At 40.2% G+C, this 26,510-nt stretch overlaps 1 protein-coding gene across 1 annotated transcript in view; it reads left to right on the top strand.

Moving 5' to 3' along the window:
* GPR158 (G protein-coupled receptor 158) overlaps nt 1-26,510 on the top strand; it is a 179,281-nt gene that overhangs the window by 141,483 nt on the left and 11,288 nt on the right. The window contains exons 7-8 of the mRNA XM_057384046.1: nt 13,459-13,697; nt 25,251-25,389. Of these exons, the coding sequence (XP_057240029.1) occupies nt 13,459-13,697; nt 25,251-25,389 (378 nt within the window). The remainder of the gene's footprint in view (nt 1-13,458; nt 13,698-25,250; nt 25,390-26,510) is intronic.

The following is a 26,510-nucleotide window of genomic DNA, read 5'->3' on the forward strand; positions in this document are numbered from 1 at the left end:
TCACAAAGATTACAGAGTGGCAGAAAAGGTGAGTTTGGGAAGGACTTGTGGAGATCATAGAGTCCAACTCGCCTGCTCASAGCAGGCTCAGCCAGATCAGAATGCTCCAAGACATGTACAATCAGGTTCTGAATTTCTCCAAGGTTTTTCCCTACATTTAAATGGATTTTCCAGGATTTCAGTTTGCGCCGATTGCCTCTTATCTAGACTTTGGGCACCACTCAGAAGAGTCTGGCTCAATCATCTTTATTCCCTGCCATCAGATATCTATAAACATTGATAAGTTTCTCCTGAGCCTTCTCTTGTCCTGGCTGAGCAGTCCCAACCCTCTGAGCCTCTCTCTTTATAGGGCAGTCAAATCCTTCAGTCATCTTCATGGCCCTTCACAATCTCCACAATGTCCATGTCTGTCWTGTACTGGGGAGCCTGSAGCTGGACACAGCACTCCAGCTCTGGTCTCACCAATGGTGAGTAGAGGACAGGATCACCCCCCTCAGCTTGCTGAACATGCTCTGCCTGCTGTGGTCTAGAAGGCTGTTGGCTTTCTTTGTTGGCTTCTGCTCAGTTTGATGTCCCACCAGTATCCCCAAGTCATCTTTGCAAAGCTGCTTTCCAGCCAGTCCCTGGAATCTGCTGCTGCATGGGACTGTCCTTGCACAGCAAGTAATTGTCGAGACATGCAACTTTAATTATTTTYACAAAATTTAAATTGAAATAGACATTCAGAAACGAGTTTCCAAGAAAATGTGACTTCCTCAGAAGTGCTCATGATTGACCTAATTAACAGCTTTTTCTGATTGCCATTCATGCTTACACATAATGAGAGTAAACACAGTTGATTGAACATTTACCTGGCCGTAGATCATGGAAGCTTATAAAAAAATTAATTTTACTCGGATRCAGCTGACACTACACAATGATTTTGGGCTACTATTCTTTAAATTTCTTGTAACTTTATGYTTTATTTTATATACCAAAACACAGGGCTCTTTCGTACTGCTGTGTACTGTGCTGCTTGCATGAGGCTGATTCGAGCACAGGAGTCCATTGGGATGCATTTTATCAGGCGTCAGTTTTATACAACTGGCTTTTTGGTTGCTGTGATTTTAGTTACTGGTATTTGGCTTTGTTCTGGCCAGAATTTGTTTTCTGCTTTAGCTGAGAAACTGTTTTGCACATACTGATGTTCATTTTCTTGCACAGGCACTTGTTSCTCCATCAGGAGAGGTGGCTGACGTGCTAAAGTGCCTAAAAAAGTTCTATTTTGGTCTGCTTACCTTTACTGTCGATTTTTTTTCCCCGAGTTCTTAGTGAAGGAAACAAGTTGAGCAATTTGTCAGAAATTGATGTGACTCTCAGCTTGGTATGAACTCATGTCTGTCCTCAGCATCATCTGTGTTCAGAAGAAAAGATGGGAGTTTGAAGTAATGAAGGCTTGGAACCCTTGTTGTTGCTTTTGAGAGTGGAGAATGTAAAATAAGATGACAATTAGAGCAAGGGGAGGTTTGGGGTGGGGGAGTACTGCAACCTCTAATAGCCATATCTGTATTGGTAGATTAGAGGCATATTTCTATTTTGTGATGTTGTTCCTACAAGTTAAGTATCTCCTGAGAGCCTGGAATTTGCAGTGAAAGTCACGAAGCTTCTGTGGAAGCCTTTGTTATTTAGCTTGCATGTTAGACTTTCTGCTCTACAGAGGGTCACTGCTCCTCCATGCCAGCAGCTGGCCTCTCACTTTCCCCTCTGTAGGAGATGCTTGACATAGTCTAACACCTCAAACCCCAACTGTACAAAGTCCTCAGTGACCTGCTGTCATTGATCCAGCTTCCATCAGGGCTGTATTAGAGAATTTCTCAATTCCTCTCTTCCAGCCTTGGCTATTCTGTGAATTAATCAACCAGACACGTAATAACTCCCCAGATGCCTGATGAGCTTTAATACCCTTGCCAGCATTTTTGCTCCTTTCAGTGTAAGCTATTCCAGGTGCACATTCACAGAGGAATATTTTAATAATAACAGTATTTTRTAACATGGAAATTTTATTCAACTAAGTTAACATTGTTTATGGTCTCAGTTTCTATTGGTGTTGACACTGCTGCATCTTGTGACAGGTGGAGATGTTCCTGATTTTATCTGTTATAAAAGGGGTTTGAATCTTATCTTTTGCAGGCAAGCTGAAGAATAAACTTTCCTTTCAAATACACATGAAGGCCTTAGCCATGATGCCTGCAAGCACAACCACAAGATAAARTTAATATTTATTCCACAAGTGGAAGGAGAACACAATGCTGATAAAGGGCTTCTTTTGCAGTAGAGTTGATACAAAACACTGCTGCCTGTCAATCACATTATAAATTGGTAAACATTTGTTTTATTAAAATGGGCACACTAGCAACTAGCAACAAATATTATAACAAAATAATAGTTACATGTCTTTGTGTACATGTTTCATTAACTTCTGTCAACTTGGCATTGTGTAATGAGGGTGTTGGCAACCCAGCACCTCTTCTGAGCTCTGCTAAGTACAGCAGTCTGTGTTGTGGATCTGAGAGAAGGATTRTGTCCAGTGGGTGTGATTATTGCTCTTTCTCACATCTAAAGGAAGTAAAATAGTCAAGACAAGTTTTTCAGCAACATCTGAACTGTTTGATTGTCTGCTATGGCAATGAGAGTACCTAAGTGAGAGCACAGCATATCAAAGACTGGACCCTTCAGTTTATCCTCCTCCTCTGTGCTTGAAAAGAAATGCGTGTTTATGATTATCAATGAAGGGATAAGGTTAGGAGCATGATGTGTTAAAAAAGTGAACATTTATATGGCTTCATTTGGATATGTAAAGATTCACATGCTTCTGGTCATTCAAAATGGAAGCAATTTAGCCAGTTCACAGTAATTTCAGTGATTCACACTGAAGCACTCTGACAGAAGGAAAGGGAAAGGAAAAGAACACTCCAAAAGATGGTGGCTTGTTGCAGTGTATAAAGACAGGAGAGGCTCCTGTCTCTTCAGTTGCTGATGTTTGCTTCCTGCATCTTTAATAATGAATTGCCATTTTAAAGTAGTGTGTAGGAAGGTCATTTCACAGCAGAAAAGGAAATAAGTGCTTGCAAGTAAATCTGCAAGGTGATACTTTGGTGCYGAAAGATTTTGTGTGTGGTGCTTTGGTCACTGCTTTACAGATACAATTCTTTTCCTAGTCTCCTTCTTTTTACTGGAATTTTTTTCAAGGCTGTATGCTTTAACTAGTTAGTTTTGCAAAATACTTCCATTRAGCATCCTCTGAAAATGCAGCTGGACCCACAGTCAGTGACACCTTTGAGTTGTTTGCAGCTGCTCCTGCAGAATCCTCCTCCAAAAAGTCAAAGACAAAACTCAGAAAATCTGATTGGTGAGTCAAGGTGACTTATTTTTTTAATGGAAAAACCCAAGGCAATGAGATGCATCAGACCAGAAGTAGCAGTGCTTGTGCCTAATTCTTGATTCATGTGCTCTTGCAAGGTGGTCTTGATTTGATCTGRCTTATTAATTTGATCTGATTTTATTTGATCAGATTAATTTTGAAGTTGTATCAAACTCTCCACAGTCTTCTCTGTTTCTTGGCAATTTTGTTCCCAGATTCCTGCATCTGCTCCAGGTCTCCTACTGTTACCTGCTGCTGTCTCCCAGGTGTGAGCTTGCTTAGCAGTCCATAGATCAACAGAGAAATAGCACTTCTGTCAGAGAGGTGTATTAACACCATTGTTTCTGAAATAACTGTATTCTTAACGTCTGACAAATATGACTAATGCCAGATGTCACATGGAATTTGAAGTTCCACAAGAAAAGTTCATCACCATGAGAAACTTTATGAGGGAAATACAGTTTGACTCCTAAGGAGAAATCAATTGTCCTGCTTTTCATCTCCTGCAAGTGGAATGTTCATGAAAAATCATGAGGTCAATGGAGCTTCTATGATGGCAAGTCCAAACACAAGCTCTGTGGTTAGATCTTGTAAATCAATGTATTTGTTCCTCCTTGCTGGGGCTGTGGAGACCCTGCAAACCCCTGTACCGGTCTGTGCATTAATGGGGTCCCAGGGATGTCAGCCAGGAACTGTGAGCCCTGGTGAAACAAAGCTGGATCTGCCCTATGAGCTGCAGGATCTCTGGTGCTGCTTTAGAAAATTCAGTAGCATAGTTCCATGATATTATTAGAATGCTATTCAATAGTTTTTAATGCTGTTAAAACAGCTAATAAGACAAAGGAGATCACATAGTAAYACATTTCATTTTATTCTTCTTTAGTGTAGAAATTTGCTATGTAATTAGGATTAAAAATAAGTAAAGGATGAGATATTTTTAGTGAAAGCCTTTTATCTTGTTCAAATCCGCAATGTAGCACACACARACTAACAGTTACATTATCATATTAACCACTACCGAAGGATACAAAAGGTAAAACAATGAGGTGTCTGTGAACATGAAAACATTTAGCTGTGAAATTATGGCTGCTTTCCTTCAGCTGCCAACTACTGTTTAATGCAGTTCTCAAAACACCAAGTATAGTGGTCTTTAAATATGCTATGGATGTATAGTTTGGTCTTCATAAMAAATAACTGCTAGTAGAGTGAATTATAATTCACTCAAGTCCACTGAATTTTTATTCACTGTGTTTTGATCCAGTGAAAAGCCTTATATTCTTCTTATATGTACGTGAATAAATTAATCTCRTACATTTTTAGAAGTGGTTGAACATGTAATACATCTGCAGTGGTTTACTAAATCTTTATTAAAGCAGCAATTTTTSACATCATGCAAGTGGACCAGAATATTTACCATCTTTAGCTTAAAGCAGTGAGGTGTTTTGGTTTCCTGGCCACATTAAAAATGCTGGAAATGTACTGTCTTTTTTAAGTGGGGTTTATCATTCTCTGATCAGAAGTATACAGTGCTTGCCAGTGAACATAAGGAGGAGAAGAAAGGAAAGAAAATCACAGAATCACAGAATTTTCTAAGCTGGAAGGGACCCACAGGGATCACCAAGTCCAACACTTGACTGAAGGGCCCATGAGGGGAACGAACTCCRACCTTGGTGTTATTAGCACCATGATCTTTCTATATCAGTATTAATAGCCTCTCACATTTACTTTGGTTTGGATTTGGACTTCATCCATTTCAAGACTTTCCCTGTTAATGGTATGACTATTTTAAGGACAAAAGTACAAGCTTTGGCATGAGTTTTTGCCCAGCTACCTTACTGATGATGCTAGAAAATGTCTCTGAAAATTGAAGAGGTTGTTGAAATTGTCTGTGAATGTTTTCAGTGGTAGASGATCAGTGGTAGATAGAGCAGCACTAACAAGGAAGGGAATTTTTCATCCCAGCTGGTTTTACTCATCAGCCTTTGTTAAATGAAACATTGTGAGCCAGGTTCAGGAGGAGAGTTGACTTTTGTACATTCAGCTCCACCGGGGTCTGTGAAGCAAATTTCGAAGGAAAGCCTTGAAAATGTTCTTGATCTGTTGTAGGAAAAGCAGGAGGCAGTTCTTGTATCTGTTTTCCCAGTGTAAGCTTCCTGATAGATAGTGACCTTGAGGTCAGTTGTACTGCCTGTTCTGAAAGTCTTTGATTAGGGTAGAGAACTCAGTGGCTTTAGATTTGTAAAAAAGATAATAACCACTTGATTAATTTTAAAAAGCAAATAATTAACTTTCCCAAAGCTTGTATAGGCTGAAGGATTTATAATCTTCAGACCAAAGCAGCAGGAATCCTAAGGATCTATGAGTTAAGGTTTTGTCACAAAGTCACTGCAAATTTGAATGAAGGAAAAACTTCAACAAGATCAGTTTGCTTATGGAGAAAATTGTCTGAGGAGCTGGCCTCATTTTTCACTGAGTGAGGGATGTAGTTATTTAAGCATATCTGTCTGGAGGAAATATTGAAATGGCTATGTTAACCATTCAGTAGCAGACGTGGAAAGAGATGGCTTTGTGCCTTTTCCAAGGACCTGGGAGCTTTAGGCATCAGATTCTGTGGTCATGAGCTCTGTGTGATGTAACCTTAAGCCCAAGCAGTTGACAAACAGGAGACTTGAAAGTGTTCAAGGCCAGGCTGGATGGGGCTTTGAGCAACTCGGTCTAATGGAAGGTGCCCCTGCCCATGTCATGGGGGTGTAATGAAATCATCTTTAAGGTCCCTTCCAAACCTCACCATTCTGTGATATGTCACTCCGAGTTGTCTGGGGACAGCTTGATGGGCTTTTTATTTAATGGTTTACGGAATGCTCTGTAGCAGCTCTGCCTCGTCAGAGTTTGACAGCGGAGTGTCAGACATTTCGCTGGCACTCTGCAGTTCTGCTAATCTCAGCAGGATTCGTGGGGGTATTAGTGCAGTAAGTGGTTTATTAGAAGAGATAATTAGCACAAAGCAGATGAGGATTTAATAAATAAGGAGACTTGGTCTGCATCACTGAAACCTAGTTACGTGACATGGCAAGTCCCCTTGTTGAGCCTTCTTACCTCTCAGCTCCCCAGCGCTTAACGCATCCATCAGCACCCATTCCGGATGGGCAAATCCTGCTGAGGAGCAGCCATTTCTGATGAGACCTACCTGGATGGCATGGTGATATAAACAAAAGYACTTCAAAAAGCAGCTCACACACAGACACAGCTTCAGTATCTCCTGCAGTGGGAACTGGCAGGCAACTGGAACAGATGCAGCAGGGCAGTGAGCTGGGGAGCAAGGAGGCTCTGGGGAAAAGCAAAGCTCGGCTGGTCTGTCARAAGATTCCAGCTGCAGTTCTTGGAACAGGCTGCAGGCAGAGAAAGCTTTTTGTTCTATAATCCACCAGGAAATGGAGCTTTTCTCAGGTGGGAATTTAGACTTGTAGGTGAAAGGAGAAAATAAAACCTATTCATAGCCTGAAAAATGTCAGAATCCTAGGCTGCATTTAACRAAATAATGTTGTTTGATCACTCCAGGCATACCTGCAGATTGGCAAAAAAAAAGCTACTTCAAATCAATAAATTTTCATCRAATCAAATAATWTTYKTAGACTTTTTGCATGTTACTAAATRTGCAAGAAAATGTGAGTCCAGTGCTGCTCACATGGGAGTGAGTGAGTGGTTCTGATTGCAGTGGGAAACCTGTTGTTGTCCCATTGCCTCCCAATACCCAGAGCCTTCSCTTGAACTGCATGTGATTTCCCTGTCACCTTCCTCAGTCTGCTCAAAYGTCCTGGAAACTATCAGTGTTGATCCAAGAGAGGAGCTTTCATTTAGGCACTGCAGGACAACCTTTATACATTTAGCATTAAATCTAATCTAGGAAACTACTGTGCTGAGTAGRTTAGCTTTAAGTCATAACACAAGCCTCTTTGCCTACTAGTGGTAGATTTTACCAGGCACTGAGGTAAAATATATCTTCACWGCTTGTTTTCCTGGACATACGTTATAAATTTGTATTGCATTAATTTCCCACAATAGAAAATCACTTTAAAACTCTAGRGAAGATGTCAAGGAAACTGTACTTTCAAATCAGATTTTTGAAAGTAAATATGATTTGTTACAGAARATGGACAGCACTGTTTCTCTCATTACTCAATACACAAGATTATCTGATTGGTMATTTTTACTGTGCCATCAAGGTATCCTCACAGATTAATATTTCCATTTATTAAACACGGGCCTCCAGGTAAGGATTTGAAGTCAGATATCCTTCCAGTACAGAGAGGACAATCMTGCAGCACAATCTCCCTTTCCACATTTCCAGTATGATTGGTACCTATGGTTTATGTTGTAACTGTTGAGCAAGCTCATGATGCTGTCAGTGATCTGCAGACAACCTTCAGAGAATCAGGGTGGATCAGGTTGGAAGGGACCAGTGGGTCAACTGGTCCAACCCCCCTGCTCSAGCAGTGCCCTAGAGTGCATGCCACAGGATTGYGTCCAGATGGTTCTCAAATATCTCCAGCAAGGGAGATTCCACAACCTCCCTGGGCAGCTTGTGGTGTSTATGATAGGTGGACAGTGAAGAAGTTCTTCCTTATATTCATGCACCAATTTCCGCCTGTTGCCTCTTGTCCTATTTCTTGGCACCACTGAGCAGAGCCTGAATCCTCTAAMACCCTCCCTTCAGATATTTACAGACATTTTTGGAGTCTTCCCACAGCTGTCCCTTCTCAAGGCTCAACAGGCCCAGCTCCCTTGGTCTTTCCTCATAAGAGAGATGCTTCAGCCCCTTCATCATCTTTGTCACCCTCATCTGGAGCCACTGCAGGAGCTCCATGTGTCTCTTGTATTGAGAACCCCAGAACTGGACACAGCACTCCAAATGTGTCTCACCAGGCCGAGCAGAGGGTCAGGATCACCTCCCTCAGCCTCTTGGTAAAGCTTTTCCTAATGCACCCCAGGACACCACTGGCCTGCTTGGCCACAAGGGCACACTTGTGCTCTGTTACCTATTGCAAAATCCAGTGCATTTGGAAAGCATTTGTTGTCTTTCATGGCAATGTTCCTGACMTGTATTTGCTATTACAAAATTCTTTTCTGAAATAAAAAACGTGGGAGATTTCCTGTTATCTACACTGTGAATTCTTGCATGCCTAGTGTGAAGGAATTCAGATATTTTGATGGCTGTCGGTGATATGTGGCCAAGTTTGCTGGCTCTGCACAAAGTGGAATCTCTCAGAAGTATTCATACACCCACACAATTGCCAAAACTTCTTTTCTAGTTGTACATTTTCACTGGACAGGACACGATGCATATGATGTAGGTCTTGCCATCCTGTTGTCATGCTGTTGACGTGGCATGCCCATCAGTCCAGGTTTGCTCAGGTTCATTGTGGTCAGAATCAGTAAATAAAAARACCATCCCCATTTCAGTGAGTATTCTCTTCAGTCATCTTCTTCTAGTTTGTTCTGTGCTGAGGTCTTAAGAAATCACTTGCGAATTAGACAATGACCAATTTGAATGCTTTCAGTTGGGAAGTTGTTTAGAAAGCTGTTAATTTCTCTCTCTCAGTTGGGTTTTATCCTTTCCAGCAAGAGCCAGTAACTCATGGTACGAGTGTTTCTAAATATGATTGYTGAGGTCTTGGGCCTTAAGTGTTGATATTCTTTATTCAGTCATCTTTCCTGATGTGGAAATTATACYTGCACTCAGTATTTGTGTATGTGTGTGTGTCTGTGTGTCAAGTGTGAAGTGTAGGCATTCTTTTGTATCGATATGGTGCCATACATTTCCCACTGGTACCTTTTCACTTTTAGTAGAGTCACAGCAGTTTACAAACTCAGAGTAACTAGTGGCATATTCCCTGTTAGTGCAGAAAATGTAGATAAAACATAATCCCTGCCCTGTAGGAGGGCAGTATACTTCCTAAGAGCTTGACCCATTATCTTTCTGATGTAGCTTCTGTATCATAATAAAAATCAGCAGTCTGGAACAGAACAGTTTGACAGAATGACTCAGTAGAGCCACAAAATGACAGATGCTGGAAATAAAAAATAAACAAACTGTKCGAGGTCACTGATGTCAAAGCAGGATCCTTCACCTGTTGTTCCTGCTGCTTATGCWGTCAGTGGTAGTTTGGGTAGTTCGGCATGAAAATTGAATATGATTTTAATAAGATCACGCATTGCATCTCAGGATATAACTACAGCAGCAGCCACGTGCTTCACTCGATGTTTCCAAGCTGGTGATCCCAGCTGGTTCTGTGAAGCAGCGTGCTCTTGTCCCTCTGCTTCAGATCCACTTGCAGCATGGCTTCCCTTTCCAGCTGCTGGGCTTCCCTTGGTTCTCTGGGTTTGCAACCAAGCCCTCCTCTTCTGCATTTATATGGATCCAGGCACCTTGAATAAAGTCCTCTGCCCATGTAGCTTAATTATCCCCAGACCTGCCAGTACAGCCAGCAGAGTTGGGGGTTGTGTGCAGTGGTCTCCAGACAGTTCATTCAGCCTGAACATCACCTCTGTTTTCTCTGTAAAAGGAAGGTTGTTGCATGTCAGTTTTGATGCTGGCTGTACCTGTCTGTCGGTCAGCTTTGCTTGAAGGCAACTGTGTCTTCCAGAAAAGCAGGTAAAAYACATGCAGAGTTCTATCTTATCTACCTGTAAATGGAGCTGAAGACATGTCACTGGAAATGATTGTTTGATTATCCAACAACAGCAGAGAGAAGTGGATTGCATTTGCTGARTAGCTTTAGGTGGGAGTGAGTATAGCTAGAAGATGCCGAGGAACATGGTTAAGTTTCCTCTTCTGCTATGGATTGGAGATCAGATGTCTCAAAGAGACCCCTGAGCTTCTACCAGGGCACTGACTGGCTCTACCAGGAATTCTGGGTGTASATAGAACAGGAGGAGTCCATCCTCTTTGTCTTCCTTGATACTCATAATTAAACATTCATTTGCTCAGGAACTTGAATCTGGGGCAAAATCTATATTCATAAATTAAGTAGCACCTGAGAACAATCCTGGACATTGGGACTCCATTCTCTGTCCTGCTGAGTTGTGATGCTGAGGGTAATAGTATGGATGCTGGCTGTTCTGTGCCAGTTGGCAATGACCCTGGGCATATYTAATTTCCTGGAATTGACACAGCCCACCAGCTCTACTTCTTGTGTCTCATTTGTTCAATAGCTAGTTTGACCCAATATAGAGATATTGAACTGAGTGGAAAAGGGGGCTTGAACACTGTCTACCCAGAAATCAGGGCAGGCAGCTGAATTAAGAACTCCCCTGTTTTCTGAYAGAGGCTACCAGTAATCACACTGTGTGTTTGCTGAAGGCAGTTCGGTCTCACACTGCAGCAATTCAACTTTTTTACAGTGAATTTTGATTCTATGAGTCAGAGGTTCAGGAAGGATAATGACCCTTCAACCTGGTGAGAAGGTGTGCCCTTGAGGGGGAACTCCTGGGCACCTGTTTCTGCTTTGATACATGCTCAATAATACATGGAAGATGAGGGCARACAGAGCATGTAAGCCCAGTGTTGAGGTGGTGAGCAGTGAGGCTCYGGATTTACACTGTGGAAAGAGGATGAGGGAATTGCAGCTTGGGAGATTGTGTTCTGCTTGAGCGCTTTTATGCCACCACCTCTGAAAAGGAGATGTGCAACATTACTAATCTAACCCAACTTTCTTTGCAGCTTTTCAGAAAAAAAATGTTTGAAAATAGAAGTRTAAAGGTTGGCTTACATGTAAGCCTACATAGCCGAGGTAGAAATGATTGTGGCAGGGGATGCTTATTTTTGTGAAAAAGAGGAGAAAAAAATAGATGTGATTTGATCCAAATTGGAGGGTGTTTGACTGCTGCATGGCAAAATATTACTTGTGTCACTGTGCTTAGGTAAATAATRTAATAGCAGCCCACACCTCTCCCTTAGAAAGCTGTCTCACAGGCAGCAGTTAATAAATGAGTCCTGGAAATAATCTGATGTGTTCTGCCTTGGTATGTCCATAAAAGGCTCACATGTTGACTTTCAGTAGAATCATCAAGAATTTACTTTAGAACCAAAATACAAAAAGTTTCTAATAGTTCTCAACTGGTTTGTGTGATTTCTCTAATGATTCAATATTCATAAAAACGTACAATGAGACTTTTCTCAAATGGCAGACTATAGCTGTGAAATTTTCCAGTTCATTACCAAAAAAAAAGAATTTATTTTTCTTCCCTTCAGAGAAGCTAACTGTTGACCAGCATTCACAATGGGGAGGAGGGAAGCCTTGGCTTCCTGATTTCTAGAGTTTAGAAGATGAGGGCTCACCAGTGCTGCCYTGGAACAGCAGTGCTATGGCTGAGCAGTGTGGATGCAAATGGCCTGCCTGGCTCTGTGGGGTTTTCTGTCTCTTCTGGCTGAGGTCTTTGGGAGTCTGCTTCCAGCATAAGGCACTTARCATCTGTAAAGGGGGAGCAGAACATCTATCAAACATGGAAAGATCAAAAACTGTGACTCCCTGTGGAGTGACTGTTGGGAGGGAAACGGCTGAATAATGTTGAACATATTCAGRTCCCTGACTTCACCTAATGCACACTGTGCAGCCTGTGTTTGTAGTCAAATGCTGATTCATTTCTGTGCATCTGGAAAAGCTTTTGTGTTCTGCCTTTAAAGACACTGCTCTATTAGTTGTTTGAGAGGCAGCACTGGTTGCTTCTGCCTTCCCTAAGATAAATATAAGCCTAAATGTTGATCTGAAGTGTGATTTTGTGTTGCTGAGAAGGTTGAGGGTGGCTTGATGTTTGGTGCACTGAAATAACTTAAGAGCTGACAAGGCCATTTAAAAACTCAACTTCAGGAAAAGAAAATAATCAAGATCCCAAAACATCAGTGATAATTTGTCCCTTCATGGTTATCAATACTGGACACGCTTATGCTCAGGAGTCCAGMGCCACTGTGATTTTGAGGACAAAAATCACTGAAACAGCTTACCTCTTCACTTTGAAAGGCCCCTCACCCCAGTCTCTAAAACAGCCTTTAAACTTCAGCCTGTCTGCTTCTGAAGGTCTGGGTACATAAAAACTTCCATGGCAGCCTTTCCTCAGTGCTCATCCTTGGTAACTTAGCAGGGCTGAGTCAGAAGCACTGCAATGCTCCCAGAAGATCCTTCTGGGTGATCCCATGTGCAGGCAGCACAGAGAGGCATTTTGTGCTACGTGAAGAATCAAACTACTCCTTCTTCCCGAGGGGATTTCCTCAAATTTTGGTTGTTCTCATGCTCCCAGGAGGGCCTTCTTCTGCATTAGCAGGTGGTGATGGATAGAAAACACAGGTGCTATTTCCTTGAACAGTTTCTTGGTGGGAGTAAACTTAACCTAATAGTAAGTGCAATTATTTTTAAAGTGAGTGTTTCATTCTCAGTAKCTGCTACATGGTATAAGTGCTTGACATGTGGTGGGGCCTTTCTTATGATGGTTCTGTCCTAGCTCAAAAAACATGTCATTGCTGCTAAACAAATCAAACCCCACTTAATTAGCAAACTGCCTTCCACAGTTATTTCTAAGATGAATAGGTTATTGTTTCAGCACCATCAAACTCAGTGGAAAAAATATCCAAGAAGTGTTAATTTGTTCTCTGGAAATAGCAGGATTGGGGCTGAACAGACAGGCAGCATCAAAACAGAATGAAATCTCACGTGGTTGCTGTTTTATGGAAATGACCTTTCATTTCTCAAAGGCAGAAGTCTTCCACTGGGAGATGGAAGGTACAAAACAGCTTGACAACACAGCCTGTAAATGTGTGTCTCTAACATCAGCATAGCTAATGTTTTCTATYATTGCTATGTGACACTCTCTGGGTAGCAATCAGTTCCATTAAAATGTGATTAATATGAAAGTAATAATGTTCCAAAATTCACTCTTGTATATACTGCCAGAGAAAAGATTGTTGTTTTTTTTTTTTAATGATCTGATACTGAAATAAAATGAAAGTCTAATTCCTGTGACACTACTAGTGCTCTTCTTAATTCTGTACTGTCTGATTTTTTCAGGGTTTTGAAGGTATTCCTGTCCCGAACGGCTCAGCGTATTCCATATATGACAGGTGGGAGAGTGATGAGGATGCTGTCTGTTATTCTTCTGGTAGTCGTCTGGTTTCTCATTGGCTGGACTTCTGCAATAACCCAAAATTTGGAGAGAAACATTCCACTCATTGGTCAAGGGCAAACATCTGACCATCTGATCTTCAATATGTGCCTCATAGACCGCTGGGATTACATGATGGCTGTTGGTATGTTAATTTTCTAGCTTATCTTGAATTTCTAAAGAAAGGCTTTGTTGCCTTTTAATTTTTGTTCTTTTAGAATATCTTAAAGTTTTGTCAGACTGCCTAATATCATGTGAAAAGCTTTTACAGAAGTATCAGCATATGTATTTTTTAAATGGGTTGAGGAGTAAAACAAGTTAAATATGCTGCCGCTTCTATGACTTTCAAAGGTTTGTAACTTGGATTGTAGTAACAAAGTGATGGGTGCTCAAGACATTTCATCTTTGAAGGCAGAAGGAAAAAGTAGCTCTTCTACTGTTGAAGCTCTTCAATAGTTCTACCACTGAAATGAGAAATTGTGGCTAGATAAATGAAGGCTTTTTGATTTTACACCACMCAACTGGGCAGAGCTCTTGTGTGAGGAGGGAAAGAACTTCCAACACTACTCTTTCACAATCTTACAGAAATTCCTATCAAAGTACAGGGAATAGGAAATTAACATCAGATGCACCAGCTTAATGTATTTGTTAGATGTGGTTTCAGTGCATGGAATAGTCAGGAGCTAAAGAATGACACCCTGCAGAAGTCGTACAAAGGTGAGAAAGGATCCGTTTTTGTTTCCTTAACTCTGCAACCAACAGTGGGTTCTGTGTGCCAGGGTTCAGCTAAACAGTGTAATGTGCTTTCTCCCGCAGCCTCACAGCTTCAGTGCTTTCCCCTAGAGTCAGTGTTTCTTGTACAGCCCAGGCTAGCCATCCTAGGCCACCCAATGTCTCAAATACATCAGTGTTTTCAAATCTGACATAAATTCATACTGTTCTGCCCTTCCCCTGCTTCTCCCATGGACATCCCACAGACAAAGCTCTGCAGCTGAGGATTAGGAAGAGGTAATGGTGGCTTCTCCACACGAGAGTGCAGATGAGATGGAGAGAAATGTTATTCTCTTAGAGTGGTGTACAGAGTGCCAAAGCATGAGAATGCATGGGGCAAAACACTGCTGCCAGCTCCACCAAGGAGCTTCCAATGTGCCCCTGTGCTCCGCTTTTCTCTGATTTGTGTAAGATCTCAGAGGCTGTAGGGCAAAGGTACCCCATCAGTCAATATGCTCACYAGTAAACCACATAGAGAGGAATAGAAAGGAGCTTGTTTTGAAATGCATCTCAATTTGGGTCCTTTTGGAGGGAGTACTTTACAGTAATGGAGCAATAGTGTTGCCAAAGGTGTTGTAAAATTAATAACAGAAAAGAATTAAATGTGAAACACTAGATGATGTCATCTGCACTAACCCATTTTAGATCAAAATTTTTCTGCATTTGCCAGTGTAGTTTCATTGTTATTTTGATAGTGGTGATTTTTGCATAATGGCAACAAATGTTTTTAGTCTCTGGATTTTATAATTCTAGTGGCATGGTGATTAACAATAGTGATTCAGATTTTAATACCTAATTATGATCAATTGTCAATTTTGGCAAGAAATTACATAAATTGCTGTCTGCCTAATTTTGAAAAAAAATAAGGACTTTTTTTTTAAGGTATATTTACATTACTTTCAGAAGAGTTTTTAATTTTTTTTTTAATGTTTTTAATGCACTTGGGGTAATAGAAGCAAATGAGCTCTGGAGCCTGAAAAACTGGACAGAATTTCTTTTGTTCAGTCATTTTGTCTTCTTACCCACACAACCTCATGAACAGAATAATGCAAGTCTTCAGTAAACCGTGCAGTCTCATTAGTGGTAGCAGGAAATGTGTGCACAAGACTGTAGTAATGTGTGTGTGTGTGTATATATATATATGTATATATATTTATATGCGTGTGTGCCTGTGTGCTTCAAGATTTTTATTGCTTCAGTGGCCTGAAAAGCTTACAGACAATAGGAACTAGTCCCAAAAATTAGATAATTCATCTCAGAAATATGTCAGAAGTAATGTCATTAACGCAGGACTCCTTTTATTACTATGGCAGCAGCCTTGCAAAATATACTATGTAATAAATTAYTTGATAGATTCTGCCATTTGATTTGAAATGCTAAAATAAAAATGGTGGATGGTAGTTTTTTTAAGACTTGTGATTTGATTTAATTTCATTTAGTCAGGCACAGTACTTTATGTAAATCTAGTGAGTGTTTTGGGATGTATTCTGTCACCTGTAGCCCTTGCTGGAATACCTCCCTATTTCACTCAGCTGTCAACACTTCATTGMAATGTGGACAGGGAATTTTCAAGGTCGCAGATTAGTGAAGTGAGAATTAACAAGGCTCTRTTGAAAGTCATAATGAGATGAATCCTTTATGCTACCAGAGATTATTGGAATTGGGATTTATGAAGCATTTTCCATACTAATCACGCTACTTAGACTCTATCTCCRGAGACTTTTATTGCTGTGAATGTTTTATATTTACATTTCCATTAAGTTTAAGAGGATGCTCTCTGTGAGAGAAGTAGGGACTTAGACATGGCTAGAAATGGCTATCACCATTTCTAGCATTGCCTCTGTACTCTGTGATATGMTGATGAGAAAAATTAGCATTCAGTAAATCTTACTTTATCTACATAATGTAGTGTAAGTTAGTGTGTAATTTCCTTAGGGTTGGATACTTTTGGTTACCTTATTTGTTACTTGCCCAGATTCTTTTATTTCCTTTGTGTTAGTTTCTGCATCCCTTTCAAGGTCAGGGCATCAGTCTCSTTGACAAGCCGTGGCATGGCTGACACTCTGAGATTGCAGAGAAAGACCTGAGGCCTTGAAAACACTCACCCACAAAGCCCTTTTCCTATGGCCTGAATAAATTCTATACCTCTACCTGTCACCACAAGATTTTGACTCAGTAAAAAACTACAAGTGATAAACTTCTGGTGCCTAAGGGCTTGCAGTGTCGCAAATCAAACTATTATTCTTTATCCTGAGGGGAAAACATCCTGTAAGTGTAACAGATACCGGCGCAGGATTTAAAAGAGCTTCCCAGAAACTGGAAAAAGAGACAATATAATAAGTTTAATGAACAAAGCCCCAGGGAGAGGCTGGCAGAGAGATAAACATGCATGCAAAGCACAAAAAGCAGAGGTAAAGTCTTGACAGGTGGATGTTCCTGACTTCAGCAGGGCCAGTTTCACCCAGAATGGATAGGGCAGTTTTAAAACCCACCCCTATGCATTCTCTATGTGTTTTTCAGTTTTTATTTGGCCCAGAAGTGAATGACAGATGTTAACTAAGCACAGGGAGAAWTTTTTCCCCTTTTTGAGGTCCAGCTGCTGCCATGGCCCACACATCTGTAGCTCATGCTTTGGGTCCTGGGCATCAGGAGGGTTTCAAATACGAAGCTTCCACATGATAATCACATGCTTTCAGCCAGGAAAAGGAACAAAGTGAGTATTTTGGACTGTWCCCAGAAGAACTCCCTCCCACTGGTCATTTGTTGATATTTAATATATATAATCTTCGTATTTAAAGAGGGCATGAGKTTCCAGGACAAGCTCTGACAAATTGGGCATCAAGACTGCCTGTACAGTTTTGAGCTAGGGCATTGTAATACATCCTGATGAGGCCCTTTATTAAATTTTCTACAGGTCCTCTGCTGCAATCAGTGAATGAGTGCTTATTATTTCTTTTTGTTCCCCCCATTTCATGTGGCCCTGTGCCATATTTGGGGTKTGTTGTTCAGAGCATGCAGTGAATAAAGAACTGCCAAATGGGCGTTTTAAGCACGTTCCCCTTAGCATCAGTRTACAAAGATTAAAGCCAGAATTGTCAACAGTAGCTACCCATTTTCAGTGTCTGTCTTGAGACATTGAGGGACTGGTTTTTCAGACTACTGTTTATAGCCTCCTCTGTGTGGAAAGCAGAACCAGGAGATGCTTAGAATTCAGCACTGGTGTGGATCTGGCTTCATTTCTCACATTAGATACTCAAAAAATCTCTCATTTAAAAATAGTGATCACTTGTGAAAAGCTTATTCTAAGTGATAAGGCCTGTGTAAAATGTTTTCAGCAGAAATAGGAAAAGAACACTGTTTTACAAAGTACCTTCAGCTCTGTCCCTTTTCTGCTYGTAAACTCCTCCTCCTGCCACCACGTACAGCTCTCTGCAGTCCTTTCACACTCCTCATTAGCAGCACCGTGTGCAGTTATGTCACGCATCTCCAGGATAAGATAAACCTGGAACAGTTTGAGAGACKGCACCAAAGATAGTGAATGGTGCTGGCACCCCCAGCCTCAGCAGTTTGTGTATCATTACCCCCTGCAGTAACGTTGCTTTTCCTTGTTACATGGTAGATTAAATCTTTGATTGAGGCATGATTTCTACAAAGTATTTCTGCTCAGGAAACCATGTTTGTGTTGCCTGAGCCACATGTTTACATGCTGGTGAATGCCATATTTAGTTGCTTCTGCAAGTCACCGGTGGTTTGGGAGAAGCTGGAAGATGCTCTGACTTCCTCTTGTCTTTGCATCACCTTGCTTTTTTGGAGTCCACTATTTGTACTGCTCCAAATCTTTGCAGCACTGCAAGTACTTTGGACACCATTGGCATTTGCTTGCATCCYCTTTAAGATGTGGGAGAAGAGGCCCCACACTCAGCCAGTTTTCAGCTGATCCTGTTCTCCCTCTTTCATCCACACACAAGAGAAGAGGATGACGGGGCACATGGAGAKGAGAAGAGTGTCCAGCTGACTTTAATAACAACAGCAAGCTATGGAAGTCATGAGGCAGGACAGCATATCTGTGTAGAGGAATTAAAAAATGCTTGAGTATAAGGGCTRAAAGAAGGGCAGAAATGAGGGGAGCTCCTAGGGACCTGAGCACTGGCATATGTTCAAGTCAGTGTATATGTCTCCACTGCCAGCAAAAGCCATCTCTAGGGCACCCTGAACCCATGGGACCCACAGACCATGGTCAGCATGTCCCTTTGCATTGCAAGGCAGTCTTGTGCCAGTGTGGGGACAGGAATGCTGTTTCTCCCACCAGTCCCACAGGCCATGGAAATTCTGGTAGAAAGAAAAAGTCTGAATCGGGCACCATCAATTCATTCTCCACACATTGGTCTCTTTATTGCTGTGCGTAGGTAATTAAAATGATGCTGAGATGTGGTGGGAGAGACAGATAAACCTCTAATTTATAGAGGTAATTTATAATTTGCTAGGAATAACTCAACACTGAAAAGTTGTAATCACAGTTCATTGAAATATATAAAAATCCTTTCAGTTGAAGAAAAAAGCTTCTCCTTTGACATGGTGCAACTCTCCAGGTGGGAGATTGGACACAGTGATGCAGAAAGAGATTGCGTTGGCTGGCAACACAGGAGCAATTGAGGACACGATTTTTTCCCAGTTTTAAAATGGTGCATGCTCAGCTCCAGCTGGCACCCTGAGTGAATGAACGGATGGAAGAGCTGTGCTTCCAGATCCACAGCTCCCTTCATTTCTGTAAACAGGATTTAAAATGTAGTGAAGTGTGGTAGAGAAATAGATGAGTTGTCGTGGTTGTGTTATGGATTTAAGTAGAGTGGTAATCAGTAATTTGAGTTTAAAACCTGGGGRAAAAAATGCTGTAACTGCTGGAACAGTGCTATTCTACAACAGTGTGGAGTTCAGAATACCGAATGAACTTGCTCAAGTCACAAGTTCAAGTTCCTGAGCTTTAATGTCACCATCTCTGGGGAGCAGTGGCCTATTCTTGGCCTGTGATAGTGATTTTAAACGATTAAGTGTGGTCAGACTTATGGCTTCATACCGAGTCATGAAAAAGGGCTTTAATCTTTCAGGGCTGTCTTGKTTTTGCAARYAGCTTCTGCACAGCAGAGTGCAAGRAGGRCACAGGAATGGGTGTCCTGGCTCCAGGGTGCCCACAGCCATGTTCACCGAGGGGCTGGCATGAAGAAGAAAATGRAGAGAAAGGCATTTTCTGCCAGGGCAGGAGGGCTCAGAAGCAGCCAGGACAGTCWGAAATAACTCACTTTCCTCTCCTGACCATGGCAGGAAGGAAATCCACAGTTTAAGACTTAAGCTCTGCACTTGGGTAAAGTAATATGGGTAAATTTATTTCCACTGTCAGTTTGCAGTGGCAGGGGGGCATTATCCCCATTTTACACAGGCAAAGCTGAGGCACAGTGACATTAGGGTTATATGGTCCATTTAACCTGGGTGTCCATTTTGCAATGCTTTTGGCTTAGTTACAGAGYTTAGTCAAATGTATTTGTAACAATATGTGTTGTCTCACTGGCTACAAATACAGCCCTGTATGCTTATTTTTTTGCTGCAAATCACAGCAAAAATGCCTATTTGGCATCCAAATGGCAAGAAAAATGCTCCCACCATTGCAAAAAATCATCACCACTGCAAAGTTTGGATTGAATGAGGACCCCAAGTGAGGGCTGTTTTCATGTGCATTGGAGCTGAAAGCACAGGCAGAGTTACAAGTCGGTTGTGCATGTGTGCTAGACCACCTCCCCCCCTTACAGTCTTTTCTCTCATTCACTAGACATCTAAATGATATCTGCAACAAATTACAGAGCTTTCTTCATTAGCCAGCCTTGATTTACCCCTGGAAATGCTCTGTCATATGCATTAAATGAGTCTGGTCTCTTAAGAAATATGGCAAGCTGAAGATCATACATGCAAAAGAGAGCAAGTAAAGGCTGCAGGTATGGTATTTTTATCTGAGTGCTGGGCAGTTCTTACACACCAAAGCTGTAGAAGTAAGGGTGGAGTTCTTTGCTGAGACCTCCGAGAAGAGTTGGTGTTTAAGGCATGTTCCAAGGTGCACTTTCACATTTCTTGATTTTTCATATTTCTTTGTATGAGTCTCAATGACTTCTTTGAATCTCTAAAGGGAGGACAGTGACTTTGGTCACTGCTTTCAGTTTGAATTTTGCTCTGTAGTTCTGTGCAGTCAGGTGAGGTACAGACATCTGCATAGCAGGAGTGAAAACAGTGATGGACATGGAGATTTCCGTCTGCTCGGAGCAACACAGACCACTGCATGTTTAGCAAAACCTAGAAAATATATTAACCTAGATCCTTTGAGAAAGTTAAAGTTTATAAAAACAACCCTGAGTCTGTCCTTCTCTATGAAACAGATACATACCACAAACTGTGAATGTATGTCATTCTCCTGCATTCTAAGATGTAGAATATGAGCAATGGCCTAAAAAGATTTCAGGTGAGCAGACATGTTTTGTTGTAACAAGCCTGTGGCATCAGCCCTGAGTCTGGCTCAGTGTATTGGATGATCAAGCTAAGTGCTCCAAATTGCTTCATTTTCTAAAAACATAATCAGCATCATGAAGACAAGGAAGAATCCTCCTTTTTAAACACCAAAGAATATACTAAGCAGGTTGATCAGATAATGCAAAGACCAGATAAAAGGTTCTGTGGATAAGAAGTGGATAGTGACTAAGAAGAGAGATATTTAAAGACTAATTCATTTGTGYACATGACATATTGAGGTCACTTTACATTTTCATCTCGTACCTTCCATTCATATCTGCATCTCTTTATGCCTTTAAAGCAACTGTGCCTTTTCTTAACCTCTTATCTAYCAGAGATTTTCTCCCAAAATCTGAGTGCCTGGTTTGGACAAATATAGAGCAACTACTGCAAGGTTTCTTTCAGAGCTCTTTAATGTTTTAYTGTTTTGACTCCGCATTTTCTGTCCAGACAGTAGTTGACAGCCCTCTTTCCTAGGAATTTTCATAATTTTTCAGAAGGGGAAAGGAAAGTTTTCTTGGTTTTGTGCTTGACATATAAAATGGGGTCATTTATATGCCTTGTACTAAATCGTACTTACGGGAACAAGATCATGTGTTTTGAGCTTTGAGTTTGCTCTTGACAGGTATGCAAATTGCTAAGATATTCCATTAGTGGTCAGAAAGTCACTTTTGTACACTAGACTTTTAGTGGAAAGTTGTTCAGCAAGCCAAATAGACTAAATAGATAAATTTCATATCATATTTCACAGATTTTGATCATTAAAGATATGTGATGCAAAACAGTCACAAATGTCCCATAAACAAACCTAATCAGAGATGAGTTGTACATCAGAACCTTGCAGCAACTGGCCAGATGTACTCAATTATCTATCTATCTATCTATCTATCTATCTATCTATCTATCTATCTATCTATCTATCTATCCATCCATCCATCCATCCATCCATCCATCCATCCATCCATCTATCTATCTATCTATCATCTATCTATCTATCTATCTATCTATCTATCTATCTATCTATCTATCTATCTATCTATCTATCATTAGTTAGTTAGTTAGTTAGTTAGTCAGTTAGTTATATCTTTGTTTTTCACTGGAGTAACAAATTAATAGGTTAATATTAATTAACATTAATAGATCGCCTTACTTCATACTGAGAAAAAAAAAAGGCCACGTGGAAAAACAATACAGCAAAATTTAATARCACCTTCCTATTCTTACTGCAAATTGCACTAATAGTCTGTAGCTAATTATAGGAACTTGACTTCCCCCCTCAAACCCAGCTTTTACATGATACATTTAAGCTTTAATTAGTGGTTTAGATAATAAATTGGTCTTCTATCAGTCTGTCCTGTTTTGTCATTGCTAATGAAATTATTGTAATGTTGGACTCAGCAAGTAAAGGAACTCTGTTATTTTACCTTATGTTTTAAGAACTCTTTCCTATTTGTGTTCCATACCAGATGTCACACTAATTATTATCTGCAGACAGGAATGCCAACTCTGCTCTAAATGTAAAGTTTTTCTGAAAGCATTGTGCACTGAATGGTACAAACTGCTGTTATGCTCCAGTATATTAATACTTTGAAATTGCCTGTTGTCTTAGGAAGTCTTTGTAACCATGATTGTGAAACTGAAAACTGTGACATTTTCAGAATTAATCAGATCTGGAGATCAAATGCTACCTGCCTTCCTACTTAGCCCAGCTAATTGAAATGTTTGTGTTGTAGGGCTTTTTCTTTTAATGTAAAGTGTGGCTTTTTCACTTTCATTATCCTTCACTTTTTCACTATGTAAAAAAAAGAAACCCCCTAGTTCTTGTAAGTCGTCCAAATTACAGCAATTTTACTTCTTTAAAAACCAGCAGAATTTGACCCTYATTCTTTAGTTCACRKAAGAATACCTTCAGCACATGAAATTTGACTTGGGTATTTTGATTCCTTTGAAAGCCAAACCTTTTCAAACTCTCAGCCTCTGTTAGCACTTGTAACTGATCTTTTCAGTCAGGAAGAGACTTGGGGTTCTCCTAACTTCAGCTGAGACAGAGGAAGGGGAGCAGACCATGGATGATGTCATAGAGTATGCCTGTTATTTCACTATCCGCTCATCCCTTCAGGTCTGCTGCTAGTMTTGGGGAGCAGGGGAAGTTTGGATGAAAGGCAAAATGTGAGAAAAGATGTTTTCTGGCATGTTAGAGGAGCTCTGCTGAACTGTCAGTATGAAGTGYTTCCATAGAAGATAGTGCAGTAAGACAGTGATTTGGCTTTAGCAGCCTAATTCTAACCATTCCTGCTTTTCAGTTTTTTCTAAATCATTATGGAGCAATTAGAGCAATAAATTACAGTTCTTTGAAGAGCAATTTCAGTACCATGAATCTGCATATCTGAGGCAAGTACCTAAAGAAAAGAATTTAGACTGCTAACATTTGTAAAAAAAAACCCTTTATTCTTATTTCATTGAAGCCAAATTTGTATTCCACTTGTTCAGGAAAGACTTCAGGATCAAGGTGGCTTGGTAGGTCATKCTGTGCAGGAGTTTTTAAGAAACCAGAATGACAGACTTCATCGACAGTGTAGGTAATTTTGAATGAAATGGAAGTAGCAACCAGTTTGCCCAAGCGTAGGGAGAATTTGGAACAAACATACCTGCAAGTGTGCTTTTTGTTGAGCTCAAAACCAGGTTGGCACATATAGTCTCAGAAGATTCATACCAAGTTTTTTTTTCATTATGACAGTCAGTAAGATCCTAAGTAATGCTATTATATAGTCAAAAGATCAAAAAGTTTATTATTGTTAGGATTTGATGAGGAGGAACACAAAACCAGCAGTTTTGAAGTATGAATAGATTATATYCCATCTGATGTTTGGGTTTATATAACTGGTAAGGCTGCTGGGTCTGTGAAAGATGTGTTCTAGTAAAGGTTATGATCTTGGAACTGGGACATCTATTTTTCATTAAGAAACAGGCAAAGTGTTATTCAGAGTTCAAATTGAACTCTGATCATAGCACAGAGAGATCTGTGTAACTGAATTAATTTTATCCAGACTTGTCACTTACYGATTTTAGAAATTAATAGCAAACTTTGAAGTTTCAAGACGATATAACAATGTAATATAGGCGAATTACAGCAGTCATGGACTACTAAAAGSAGAGAAACCAGAGGACCTGTACTAATGAGGTATCCAGCACTGATATTATATTTCAGTCTGTTACAAATGGTGGGGTTCACAAACATTTGTGTCCTTACCAAAACCTGACCCAGAATTATTTGCTGATCACTTCCATAGGGTAGTGCCACTGATCGCTGGGTTTGGTTACAGTACAGAAAAACTATTGGCAAAAATAAGTCTGAAAAATAATTAATTTTCTATTATACTGCATTTAATTGTAGTTTTTAGGGCAAAAATTCAACAAGGAAAAAGCAGTGCATGAGTAGCAATGGGGTCACACTCAGTTTCCGAAGCAGGTCTGGAGCTGTGCTGGCATTGCAGGAGTCTAACATGGAACTGCACATTGCTGGTGACACTCAAACACTTCAGCCATTGTCAACCCTGACTGCAAGGCAAGAGGGACCTACACCAGCTCCATTCATGACTACGTGGCAGAGCTGCAGGGGTTTTTTTCTGGGAATTTTTTCAATATGGGTAGGAAATAACTTCATTCGTATCAAGATCAAAATGATGTCACATCAGACTGTCCACTGGAAACTGAAGTCAGCATACTGCTGGGTGCAAATGAGTTAGCTCTAACTGAATAGATTAGGCTGAGCCTGACTCTTTACTTCTTTTCCTTTCTTCCTTTACTCATTTTTCTGCTAACAGAAACACATCATTTGTTGTAATTATATTAGATCCTCAGGAGTGACTCACATTATGGGTACCAGCAGAATTAATTATCATGAACGGAGGAATTTTTTTAACACAAAGTATATTTTTATATCTAAGTTATAAACCTTTGAAATGAAAGTGTTGTCTTTAAAAGCGTACAGTCCGGTAGTAGCACCATATCTGCCTCTCAACCATGAACCAGAGCTACAATTAAAAATATTTGTTACTTGAAGTGRTGTCAAACTTCTTACTTAGTACCAATTATAAAAGCAAGTAAGCTATTTTTAGACATTATCTCAAAGTTCATCATTGAAAGTCTGAAACACYATGAATGTAAAGGTTCCTGATCTGGAAAAAGGTGTGTAAAATGTAAACCAAATGTAGCATGTACAGTATCCAAAAAGCCTGAATGCCTATGTGTGTACATATATATATATGTGTATTGTCTTTGCRTAGATACTCACACATACAGAAGATACTGTAGTGCTTCAAATTTTCTTCCATCTATAAAACTAATTGCAAATTATTTCTTTTTGTTCTTCTCACAGCTGAATTTTTATTCCTCTTGTGGGGTGTTTATCTCTGCTATGCAGTGCGGACAGTCCCATCAGCATTTCATGAGCCACGTTATATGGCTGTTGCAGTTCACAATGAGCTCATTATCTCTGCTATATTCCATACAATTAGGCAAGTGATCTGTAGATCTAGTAATTAACCATTTATCTTTCAGGTTTCATATGGTGTAACTTAAAATGGGTGAATGGGATAGGATGCATAATGAAAGGTCTTATAAATATTTGTTTCTGCAAATTAAGTGATTACTAAACTGAAAACTGTTCCCAGGGGATTCAAGAATATGAARTTGTATAATTAGGGGTCTTTCTCAGTATTGTTAAGTGATACTTTCTTGGATCAAAGTTCAGTATATATGTTAAATTAGGTATAGCAAAATGACTGTCTGTCTTCAGTCATCTACGCACTGCTCACTGTTTTGCATACCTAGAAAAACAGCAGGTAAGAGTGTTGGTTTGTATGAACCTTTGCTGGTGTGTAACAGACTGGTGAGCTGCAGCTGTATGTTAGATATTGTACTGGTTTGGGCATGAAGCACAGTGTTTTATATGCTGACATTAAGAAATGTATATGATGCTGTATTAGTAATATCAAGCCCATGTTTCTTATGAAGGCTGTAATGAGCTCTACATTTCATGCTTGTAAATCATTTGGGTAGTAACAAATAAAGAAGGGTTTTTTTCTAGAGCTACATGAAAATTACTGAATCTGCCTTTCCTACCGTGTAAAAATGAATTGGTCCTTGAAAATGCAARAGAGCAAGATAACATGAGTTTCATCCCATCCTGTAAAAACTCTTTAAGACTTTCTTCAGACATTCTCACACTTTCTTTTGCCTCCTAACAGACCTTATCTACTAAGATTTTTTTTTTACATTCCTTCATTGACAGTCTTCAAATACTCTTCTCTGTTCCTGGGTCTGTCTGGTACTAACATTTCTCCCTGTCTTCTTGATGCTTGCTTTCATGTTTTTTTCTGAGTAAACATCAACAGAGCAAATCATTCATCTCTGTTCCTTCCTGGTGCTCTTTTCTCTTAACATTGTTATGCGGTTTGCTGCATTTTTCAGGCTTGCAATTTTTTCTTGTTCACCTTCTCCTAACCCTGTATCTCACCATCCACATATTCTCAAAATCTATACTCCCTAAAACAGACATCTGCAAAGTTATTGTTTAAAATCTCTTTTTGACRGAAGCTTTTTTTCTTTTCATTCCTGATAGATGTAAAAATCACTT

This window comes from Malurus melanocephalus, unplaced genomic scaffold, assembly GCF_030028575.1.
Source record: "Malurus melanocephalus ecotype Western Australia unplaced genomic scaffold, MMel_1.1 scaffold_14, whole genome shotgun sequence".
Classification (NCBI taxonomy): domain Eukaryota; kingdom Metazoa; phylum Chordata; class Aves; order Passeriformes; family Maluridae; genus Malurus; species Malurus melanocephalus.